Source organism: Vigna radiata, chromosome 8 (assembly GCF_000741045.1).
Source record: "Vigna radiata var. radiata cultivar VC1973A chromosome 8, Vradiata_ver6, whole genome shotgun sequence".
In the NCBI taxonomy this organism is placed as follows: domain Eukaryota; kingdom Viridiplantae; phylum Streptophyta; class Magnoliopsida; order Fabales; family Fabaceae; genus Vigna; species Vigna radiata.
The window spans coordinates 29,598,202-29,610,319 of NC_028358.1; the positions used below are offsets into that span (position 1 = coordinate 29,598,202).

Consider the following 12,118-nt stretch of genomic DNA (forward strand, 5'->3'; position numbering starts at 1 on the left):
TAGTACTTTTATTTTGTTCTTAGTAATATTTTAAAATTAAAAAACTAAAAATAAATTATCAAAATACTAAAAGTAATTATTAATATATATATATATATATATATATATATAATATTTCAAATTACAGAGTTTTCTTTCAATAAGTTTAATATAGAAATAACCTGATTCTAACGCAGTTATTTTTTATAAAAATAAAGTTTAGTTCTAATATATTATTATTATTATTATTATTATTATTATTATTATTATTATTATTATTATTATTATTATTATTATTACAAAAGATTTTTGTACTGACAATTCTAAACTCTATAAAAAATGTATTCGGAAGAATTTTAATTTTTAATTTTATAATGATAGAATATTGACATTCAATTTAATTAAAAATAATTATACAAAAAATCTTATGTTACTATGACATCCTATAATATACACCATATATATATATATATATATATATATATATATATATATATATATATATATATATATATATAATTTAGACGTAGATGTCATCCATTATAATAAAAGAAAACAGTTAGAGATGTAAATTAGGGTATAAAAGAGTATGGTCATCCTTTCAAATTTGCTAGGAATTTAAAACTTAAACATAAGAGTACCGCAAGTGGTACGAATAGAAGAGCATTTCAAAACAACATGAGTTTAATGGAATAAAGCCTATAGAACTAAGTTACAGCATCTGTGTCTCCCTCCAAGACTGTCTCCAAAGTAACCTCTTCTTCCTCTGCTCACATCCAAGTACATGATCATTGCAACAGGAAAGAACACACAACATGGTACAACACAACAAGCAAGCAAGGGTCAGCTAATGATAAAAAAAAACATACTACATAGAAGCATGCACATACAAGAGTTTAACTTAAAGTAAACAAGATAAAACATTCATCCTATGATGTTAAATACTAGACTTGACTCGTCTGGAGTTTAGAATGAGAGTCGAGCTATGGCGGGTCATGCACTCGTGGTTGCTTATGAAACTTGGGTTCCCCACCCTGCCACACTCACGAGGTTAGTCTGTTTCGCGCCTTGGAGCATACTGGAAGCCTCCAAGACTAAGACCTCTTGCTACTCCTCACCACATGGTCCAATCTTCTCTATGTGAGAAGAAAGGTCATTGGAGGAAGACCCCCAAGACTGAGCTCCTACTTTCATTCTAAAACACTGAGAATCTCACCAAGAGATTCTACACAGATGGAACTTGGTTTACCACTTGGATCGTACTTTCATCACTTTGTAATCATATACTTTTAGCCATAATCAACATATACATAATCTCAACCATATACATTAACTCATTCATAACAAATTATAAAAGTAACATCTCCATAAATTTAATCTAAATTTATCAATACCAGAATCTTTATAATTAATTTCCAATACCTAATCTCCTGTACAATATATGAAAAGTTGTTTCCTTTAATTCTATTATAATAGTCATATTAAATCATAATTATATTATAATATTTATATTAAACCAACATACAAATATTTATACATATTATAATATTATAAATGGTTATGAACACTTCCACCTATATCAACATGCTCTTTTATACATATTACGTATTTACTAATCCTACAAACAACTATATTATACTATATTAATAGAATTTATTATCATCTGCACATCCTCTTCATCTTTTATATATATTACTATATTATAATAATATTAAGTAACGTAATTCTTTTCTTCTTATATATACTTATATATCTATACTATATTAATATATTATATTATATTAACTTAAAGTATATTATTCCCTGCAACCTAACCGTTTCAGTCTTTTCAATATTAAAAGACCATGTAATATAAAAAGCCTTATATCCTTCATACACTTATAAAACACCACAAATTTCTTTAAGCATAAAAATTGTCACTGCATGCACAATTTACATAATATATATATATATATATATATATATATATATATATATATACATTAATGATATAATATAATATGATAGGTATTACCTTCAAATATTTTACAATGTTCCCTTAATTATGAAACTACTTGCTAAATTATTCATTACCACATAATGTTTGTTCCTAACCTCACCTCACTATCCAATTGGTCACCGGATAGGGTTCAGATGTCTAAATGCATCAGATTCACCTTCGGCGCTAGCACATATGACTAGTCACAACTGACTGGACCAGGCCAGGGCTTGCCAACTCAGGGTTTTAAGTCCCGTCTATCCTACCAACAAAGATCTAGAAAGGTTGTCAACCAGTTTTAATAAATTTATTTAAGTTACCTAAACTAGTCTGTTGTGCTCTAAACCTCAAACATCATCAATCATAATCAATAACTCATTCAGAAACATATTAGATTCATCAACCAATGCACAGGAAATAAATCACAGGCTCCTCTTTTACGCAATCAAGCTCATACCAAGGTCAATTATATAAGACAACAACAAACATTCCCAACAGAACATCATATTATAAACTTAGCCACACATGAAACGCTGAAACAAATTCATACTCAACAGATATATGAAACAGTGAGAAATGTAATTAAAGCATTACATCAACTTCAAATCTAACATGCATATATTTTATAAAATAAATCCACACAAAATAATTAGCTTCCCTTACCTGGAAAGCTTAACAATGACTTGTCAAGAATGTCCTAGGACTGTACCCACACCACGCTGAACTTACAAAACCTACAAATCACCAAATTGGTGATAGAACGCATCTCTTAGAGCTCAAATCGGCAGAGAATGGAAGGAAAAACGTACAAGGCACATGAACCCAACAAAGATACATGCCCTAGGTTCTAAAATAGTGAAAGAAAATGGGAAAAAGGAACTTACTGGTCGGAATGAAGAAATCAATCGGTAGAAATGAAGTTCCCTACGCGGTGAACGCTAGAGCACCTTCAAAATTAAGTTTGAACGGTTAAATTTTCCAGAAATCTAGAAAGAAGGCAAGGAGAGTTTAGGGCAAGAGAGTTTTAGAGAGAGAATGACTTTTGTGAAAATAAGTCAGGCTAAGCACGCTTAACCATGGAGTTCTTATGAGTTAGGCTACCGAAAAGCAAATGCATTTGTTGATATGAGTAGCCAAATCAATTCCTTTAAGTTATCCTTCAACTGTATAGTCCCATACCTATACAATCTCCAGATCCCTCTCATTCTGGTGTATGTTCGATTCGTCCATGTGCTCCTTCCACAGGTCACCCATCCCATAATTATTCTAGGCTAAGCACGCTTAACCATGGAGTTCTTATGAGTTAGGCTACCGAAAAGTAAATGCATTTGTTGATATAAGTAGCCAATTCCTTTAAGTTATCCTTCAAATGTATAGTCCCATACCCATACAATCTCCAGATCCCTCTCATTCCGGCTAGGCTCTGATACCATTTGTAACGCCCCGGCAAGCTTAACCATGGAGTTCTTATGAGTTAGGCTACCGAAAAGCAAATGCATTTGTTGATATGAGTAGCCAAACCAATTCCTTTAAGCTATCCTTCAAATGTATAGTCCCATACCCATACAATCTCCAGATCCCTCTCATTCCGACTAGGCTCTGATACCATTTGTAATGCCCCGACAACTTACAAAGACTGTTGACTGCCCCCACACATCAATACGAGGCTTTCCAATGTGCTTTGTCCTCACTCACACACTTTCCGAGAAAACTTCCCGGAAGGTCACCCATCCCATAATTACTCTAGGCTAAGCACGCTTAACCATGGAGTTCTTATGAGTTAGACTACAGACAAGCAAATGCATTTGTTGATATGAGTAGCCAAATCAATTCCTTTAAGCTATCCTTCAACTGTATAGTCTCATACCTATACAATCTCCAGATCCCTCTCATTCCGGTGTATGTTCGATTCGTCCATGTGCCCTTTCCACTCGAAGCCTGCCAGGAGCCGCACTCCCCGCCCTCGTCAGTGCCCGGGTGTCACAGGGAGAAGCTCCCCTCTCTTAAGACTTTGTTGACTTTAGCCTTATGGGCCTGACAGCCTAACTTAAAGCCCAAATGACTTTTAAAAATTGGGTGTTGCTCCCTCCACCTCCCCAAGTGGGTCCTGCACCTCCCCACTATTTTAATTTATTTCAAAAATATTCTACACCTCCTCACTAACAAAAATACCCTACACCTCCCCACTATCCTTAACCATCTTTCTCTTTCTCTCTCTACATTAATGGAGCATTTACATGGCTCATTAATGGAGCATTTACATGACTCAAATTTGAACTTGTGATATATTTTTTTAAATAAGTTTGATTCAATCTTATTTTCGCTTGAATATATTTTTTTCTTTTCAAATTACTTAATAAATGGTAAAATTTTGTTCTAAATTTCTAGAAAAATGTTTATATATATGTGTGTTTTTTTTTTCATATAATATCTATAATTTTTAACATTATATTATGTTTTAACTCACCAACATGTTTGACTCAAATAACTTGAATAAAATATTTAATTTATTAGATAAATAATATAAAAATATTATTAAATACTTAAAATATAAAAAAAAGTTATTTGTTAAAGATTTAGAATTTATTTAGTTCTTTCTTCATTATAAAGTTAGTATATAATAATAATAATAATATATCATTATTTACTATTAACATTATTATGTATATTATTTTGTATTTGCATCTAACTTTTAATTTTATAAAATAGAAATGGTAGAAGTACTAATATTGAAGTCTTCTCTGAATTTTATATTTTGTAGTATATCACAAATTCAGAAGTGAATCATGCGAATGCTCCATTAATGTAGAGAGAGGAAGCGAAAGATCGTTAAGAATAGTGAGGATGTGTATGATATTTTTGGAGTAAAAATAAATAATGGAGATATATAAAATATTTTTAAAATAAATTAAAATAATGAGAAGGTGGGGAGGTGGAGGGATCAACACCCTTAAAAATAATATAAGGCCTTTAAGGCCTTTTGTTACAACATGAAAAATGTATTGTAAGAAATTTGAGAAAAATGGTTATACAAATTTTTAAAGTCTTTTAATTTATTTTTCAGTCTCCATAAATTTATTGTTTAACATTACATATCTACATATATAATGTAATTTACTTAGAAATCTCGATGTGAAACATGTAATGCTCTAGTAAAGGATAAAGACAATTCTACTTTTTCAACGTTTATAAAGATAAAGAATAACAATTTTGAAACAATATAATAAAAATGAATTAAATTTTAAAAGGATGACGTCTTTGTACACGCATTAGGAAAACCGCCAGTCCTTAATTAAAAACATTATTACGAAGGAAAACAAAAATAATTAAAAATATGAATTGTCGCATTTATTATACAACAATTCATAGTAAAACCACATTTTATTTCATTTGATTTTTTTCTGGAAAGAAAAGTGTGGAAGATAGAAAGAAAGAACAAAAAGACAAAATTTTGAAACACCTCAATTCATTGAAACGCTCAAAGCGCGAGTACCGCATCTTGACGTATTCGAGCGCGTAGGCTCAGATTCGAGTATGCTCGATTGTGACGTGGGAAGGATTTTTCCACAGATTCCGCTTTCACACTGGATAAGCCACGAGCTCGCCACACGCCCGTACTTGTAACGATTCTCAGCCCTCCACGTGTCTCTCAATCGAACGGTTCAAAACATTTTGAATTCCCAGAATACCCCCTTTTCTCTACTACTTATATCACCCTTGCCCCTTCCTCCCTTCACACACAATCACCTTGCCGCAACTGAAATCATCTTCTCCATTTCTCTTCATTTTCCTCCCAAATGGCGCTTTCATGCTCCAAGGTTTTGACCTTTTCTCTCTCAAATGGTGTGGGTGGTGATGGTGCGAAGAAGAAGCTAGCCCTTTGTTCTTCTTCTTCTTTGAGTTTTTCTGTTAATGGTGATGGGAGCAGGAACATGAGGGTGTGTGCTGCTGCTTCAAACGCACCAGCACCGCTCACTGGGGTGATATTTGAACCTTTTCAGGAGCTGAAAAAGGATTATCTTGCTGTCCCGATTGCACATAATGTCTCCTTGGCTCGCCAAAACTATTCAGACGAGGCTGAAGCTGCAATCAATGAACAGATCAAGTATGATTCTATTCATTCTTTAACATTCTTTAACATTTTATAACTTTTTTTTTTCGTATTGTGGTTTTTTGTTTGGAATTTGTGAGAGTTAAAGATCCATTTTAACTTTTAATTTTGACAGACTTCGATGGAGTTTTATTCGTGATTTTTTTTGCCGATTTCAATCTTGAATCAGAGTTCGGCTAAATAATCTGCTCAAAATCGTGTGTACCGTTTCAGTTGTATTTGTAGCAAAGTACTTACATATTTTTTTTTTTAATTTTAAGTACCTATTTGTTTATGTTTCACTGTTTTCTATTCTTTATTTTACTGGAAAGTGCTTTTTAATTTTAAGGGGAAAGGGAAAACGTGTCTTTGGTGTAGTTGTAGTTTGTGTTGAATCTGGTTTTGATTCTATATTTTTAAGTTGATGAATTAGGTTTCTTTAATGTATATTAAGTTTAGATTTCAGAAAAGAATAAAATCATATATTATCAATAATTGAAATACCAAATTCGTTATTTTCATATATAGATACAAATATTACATTTTGGAAACACAATTTTTATTCATTTACTTTTAACTTTAAGGCTTGATATCATACTCTCCTTTCATCTATTTACTAATTGTTAATTGTTTACTTGTTTTTTTGATTAAAAGTCTCTTTTCTAATAGTTTTTATGTCTCTCAACTCTGGATACAGTGTGGAATACAATGTTTCCTATGTGTATCATTCCTTGTTTGCCTACTTCGACAGAGATAACATAGCTCTAAAGGGACTTGCCAAGTAATCAACTCTAAACCAGTGTCATGTTTCTATAATGTTATTTACTCTATTTCTCAAACAGGGTTTTTAATAGTGTGCTGCTTTGTGGAGAACAGGTTCTTCAAGGAATCAAGTGAAGAAGAAAGAGAGCATGCTGAAAAGCTTATAAAGTATCAGGTTGGTGTGTTACTTTTGAACTACTCTTTTATTGTACGACTTGACTATTGTTACCTTATGAATCAACAAGGTTTAACACAATTATGACATGTTTGTTATTATGAAACAATAAGCTTGTTGGTCAATTAAGTTCGACTTGTAAACAAATAATCCTTAGGACGTATATTACTAAGCATATGGGGTTTAAATGGAAGATCATGTGATTTAAAGAAAAACAATCAGAATAAAATGGGTTTGTTAAGGTTTTTGGGGTTTGATTCTTCATTATATATATATCAGAACAGTATCATCATCATTCTTCATATCATTTGAATAATATCTGTAGTGTGACCACAAAATACAGAACTAGACTTTATAGCTTAGACTTAATGCTGACAAGCATAGCTCTTATTTGCTTAGAACATTCGTGGTGGACGAGTGGTGCTGCATCCCATTTCAAGTCCTCCGTCAGAATTTGAGCATCCAGAAAAAGGGGATGCCCTATATGGTGAGTTTTCTGTTTTTGTTACTCAAACTTTGTTTTTATGTTTCTTGATCATGTTTTCTGTTTGCATGTTTTCAAAATAATGTGCACATTTTTATTTATAATGGTGTTATGTTAAAACTAATATGCTAACTTGCTTTTCCATCTTTGTTATCTTGGCTTGATTCAGCCATGGAGCTAGCTTTGTCTTTGGAGAAGTTGACAAATGAGAAACTCCTATATGTTCATAGTGTAATGCCTCTTTCCCTCTTAGCTCTGGAATGAATGTATTTGTAACAAAGTCATAGAGTACCTATAATTTATACTGCTAGATGACCAAGCAATCTTTGTTGTGTTAATTTGTTATTGCTTATCTCTTACTACCATGTTTTTCTTAAACAATATAGGTAGCAGATCGTAACAATGATGCTCAACTGGCAGACTTCATTGAGAGTGAGTTTCTGAATGAGCAGGTAAAAAAACTTTACAAAATGCGGTGCAGTTGAATTCATATTATGGTTGAATATCACCAAAAAGCAAGACCCTTTCATCATTATATGTAATACTATAAACCATTTCTGAGTTTGTAACATCTTGGGTTTTCCATTGTACAGGTTGAATCAATTAAGAAGATTGCAGAATATGTGACTCAACTGAGATTAGTTGGAAAGGGTCATGGTATGCATATATTATCTTCAGCTACCGGCATATATTTTGTAACTATTATGCATTATTCTGTTTACACTCTCCCTCCCTTTTAATGGAATAAATGTTGTTGCTGCTTCTTGCAGGTGTTTGGCACTTTGATCAGAGTCTTCTTCATGATTGAGATGGTGTATAATCCTGGAAGGCTTGTTTTCTGCATTGGTCACATGTGAAGTTTAGTTGGTGTTCTATGTTCGTAGGATAGGGAATAATTGTTAGTGTTTCTGGGAGGTGCTAGCAATATGGGATCTTTTGTATTATATACTTGGGGGTGTTACTATTTTGTGGAATCTCAAATGTTTGTAGTGTGCTCTTATTTTTTCTAGAAATATAATAGACGTCCATGTGTTCTGGTGAAAGTGTTTGAGCCTCGAAAATTATACTATTTTTAGCTTTTATATATATATATATATATTAAGTATTTGTACTGACCAAGTATTTGTACTGGTCCAACCTGCAGAATTTTTTAAAATTATAATATATTTATTATATTAATTTAAGTTTATAAAAGTGTAATTACAATTTAATATAACTATTCTTTTTTATAAAATAACGAATATTTTTATTGTTTTTAAAATGCTATTTGGGTTATTTATTTATGTTTTTAATAAAATATATTGTATATAAAATTTGCTTTAAAAAACCATACTATGATTAAGTTCATCAAAATAAAATTTTTAAATTCAATTTTAAATGAAATATTGTTTAGACATTGCAGAAAATATGCACTTAGTAATTTTGTAAAAGTATAAATGTTCAATGATATAGGAAAATGTGAAGGATAGACTAAAAGAAATTATAGAAATTAAATCATGCAGGAAATTGTAAAGATAAAAACATTTTAGCATAGATCATTGATTATTGAAGATTTAAACAACAGAATTATAAGAGTTAGATGTTAAATGACTCTACCTTTGTTAACACATGATTATCAACAGTTTCTTCATCTGCATGACTAAACATGTTAGATATTAACCACACATATATTCATAAACATGTAAGATATTAACCACATATATATTCATATATTCATATATACATTCAAACATGTTTTTAGACATTTTTAAAGTATAAAAACAGTTTTAGAGCAATTAAATCCATATAAGACAAATCACCATTTAACAAAGTGAATTTATAGATTAAATTATCATCAATTCATATCAATATATTAAAGACTTGTTGTGTAACTGGTGTGTGATGGTGTAATTAGCTTTTAGAAAGGAATGGTTGAGATATATTAAGATCTTTTCTTGTAGAGTTATAAATGATAAATGATATAGAAGCAAGAAGGAAATCACACAAAATTATTACGAGAATTATGTTCAGTTTAGGTTCCACTAATTAAATAAAATTTCTTTGAATCAGAGCACATGAAATCTATATATAACTAGAGATGAAATTACCATTAGACAATTAAAGCTTTCTGAATTCAAGATATATGATTTGATTATAAAATTATTTCAATTTATGTTTAATCATCTAGAAATAATTTTATCTTTGAGGCCAGATTTATTTCATTCAAATTTGAAACTAAGTAAAAACATAAAGAATTAGAACAGTTATTTGACACTTAGTCTAGAAAGTTTCTTAGATGATGTCTTATAATTATATAGTAGAAGTGTTTAATGCATTTAATCAGTGAGAACTTCAACATTGTTTCGTCTAATCAATATGATTATCTTGGTCTGATCATTATGATCATTTGCTCTTGCATCATCTTATCTGATTAGTGTAAGTACAAATTCATTTGACCAGGTCTTACACATATAGTCAAGTATTTTAACTTAGTATAATAAAAAAAGATTAAATAAAATTTTATGCTTTTAGTCAATTAAAGCATTAAATTGTTTTTTCTTCTACTCAATAAAGCAATTGCCTAAATGGAACTTTCAAACAAAACAATACAAATTGTTTAATATATTAAAAATTATGCATGAAATTAATTTTTCCTGTGTTAAATATATATACATAAGATATTATATTTATAATACAAAAAATATAGACGAAGTCTAAAATACAAATAAGAAATAATAATAAATTAAGTAAAGATAAAAGATAAGATATCTATCTAAGATATTTAATATATCTAAAACTCCCTCTTAAACTGATGCATACAAATTGTATATAGCAAACTTGTTACAAATATGATCAAATTTTCAACACTTGTAAAGACTTAATGAAAATATTTTCTAACTAATCATTTAAATTAATGAACTCAGTCTTGATGTCTCTAGATATAATTTTCTTTCAAATGAAATGACAATTAATTTCAATATGTTTGGTCCTCTCATGAAAGATAGGATGATATCTAATATGAAAAACAACTTAATTGTCACATATAAGTGTCATTTGAGTGACATTTCCAAATTGTATCTCTCTAAGCAATTGCTTAAGCCAAACAAGTTCACAAGTGCATGAGGTCATAAATCTATATTCTACTTCTGCACTAGGTATTACCAAGATCTTTGGCCTGAAAATGGTTGCAAAGATATTATTCCATCTTAGAGATGCCATGACTGTCACTACATCTAAGAACGATGTCATCAATGTATATTGTTGAGATTGATGTTAGGGGGAGCACTGATTTAACTGAATCCACAATCTCAGAGTTTCTGTTTTTTTATGATGACAATGCATAATTAGTAACACATGTGTATTGTGTGTTACATGTTCTATGCTTACATGTCATATGATTATAATGAAAACATGTTTATGTTGTTGCTGTGTATTGCATTTCACTATGCTATATATGTGATTTTATACTTGAATGCATGACACATATTTTTGGAAAAGAAAAACCACAAGCACTAATGTTGAACTTTAAATTGTGTGGAAAAACAACAATTTTAAGTTGACTTCATTATGGGGTGAGTCGATTAAAACTCGTGTCTTTGCATAGACCTTTTCTAAGTGTGCGGTGAGATTTTTCAAAGAGAAAGTTTTCAAAACTATGTTTTACACTGTTACATAGTCGACTATATGCGTATTGCATTCAATTAAGTCTGTTGTGTTTTGAAATTTTGTTAATGCTTGACATAAATGTCTAATGGTCATATTTTTAAATATGTTGACCAAGCATTAATTGCGAATTCAATTAATTGCTTTGACTGCTGCTAATTGTTATAACTGTTTTGTTATATTCAACTACATTAGTAGCAAAGTCGATTAAAATTCATCAGAGTTGTGAAATTCTATAAATTGACATGAATTTGATTTTTGTAAGTACTTTTGTGAATCTAACAATTGTGATATTTTTCAGATAAGTGTTGTCTTACAGAAAGTGAAAAAGCTCCAAGAATCAAAGAAGAGACTGTGGTGATCATCTCCTTGTGATTTCTTGAAGAGCAAGATTGTTGTGCATTGAAAGTCTAATCTATTTACACATTGAGGTGTCTACTGCAAGATCACGATCTACAATCTGCTGAAGATTGAGTTGTGTTCCTTGTTGTGATTACAGGAAGAAGAGCGTGTTGCGTTCTTGACTTTGAGGGGTTTCTCAAAGGGTTGAGACAACAAAAGAGTGGATTCTTGCTGCTGGCCTTGTTATTGTATTGCCTATATTTTGAATAGAAGGTTAGAGGGGTGTTTTATATTTTTGACATGAGGTCTCTATAAAAGCCTTGTTGTAAAAACTTTGATTATTATAGTGCATTTACTTCCTGTGATTAGAAGGACACTGGATGTAGGCAGGTTGGCCAAACCAGTATAAAAAGGAGTGTTTGATTTCTCTAATCCCTACACTTTTACTTTTAGTCGAATATATTCTGTATTAAATCGACTTTATATCCACTGCATTAGAAAATCCTTTTCCTTGTGTTTCAAGAAAGTTTTAAAGGCATCACCTTTTGCGAAAAAGATTTTAAAAGAAAATTGTTTTTAAGTTTCACCAATTTACGCCCCTTCCCCTTTTGGTGTGAGAAGCTGAGGCATTCTATTTTAACATATACCATCAAGTAGACACATCTA

The 12,118-nt window shown here is 30.8% G+C and overlaps 1 protein-coding gene across 1 annotated transcript; it reads left to right on the forward strand.

Moving 5' to 3' along the window:
- Window positions 1-5,679: 5,679 nt before the first annotated feature.
- LOC106770748 (ferritin-3, chloroplastic) lies at window positions 5,680-8,529 on the forward strand. The gene is made up of 8 exons (XM_014656540.2): window positions 5,680-6,062; window positions 6,745-6,828; window positions 6,924-6,984; window positions 7,384-7,471; window positions 7,638-7,699; window positions 7,855-7,920; window positions 8,062-8,125; window positions 8,239-8,529. The coding sequence occupies exons 1-8, from the start codon at window positions 5,755-5,757 to the stop codon at window positions 8,274-8,276; spliced, it is 771 nt and encodes a 256-aa protein (XP_014512026.1). The 5' UTR covers window positions 5,680-5,754; the 3' UTR covers window positions 8,277-8,529.
- The last annotated feature ends 3,589 nt before the right edge of the window (window positions 8,530-12,118 follow it).

Bases quoted from the DNA above. Each gene is read 5' to 3' on its own strand.
- LOC106770748 (XM_014656540.2), top strand. From the start codon at position 5,755: ATGGCGCTTTCATGCTCCAAGGTTTTGACCTTTTCTCTCTCAAATGGT. The intron at 6,985-7,383 runs GTTGGTGTGTTA...TTATTTGCTTAG, and splicing joins AAAAGCTTATAAAGTATCAG to AACATTCGTGGTGGACGAGT. The intron at 7,472-7,637 runs GTGAGTTTTCTG...GGCTTGATTCAG, and splicing joins AAAAGGGGATGCCCTATATG to CCATGGAGCTAGCTTTGTCT.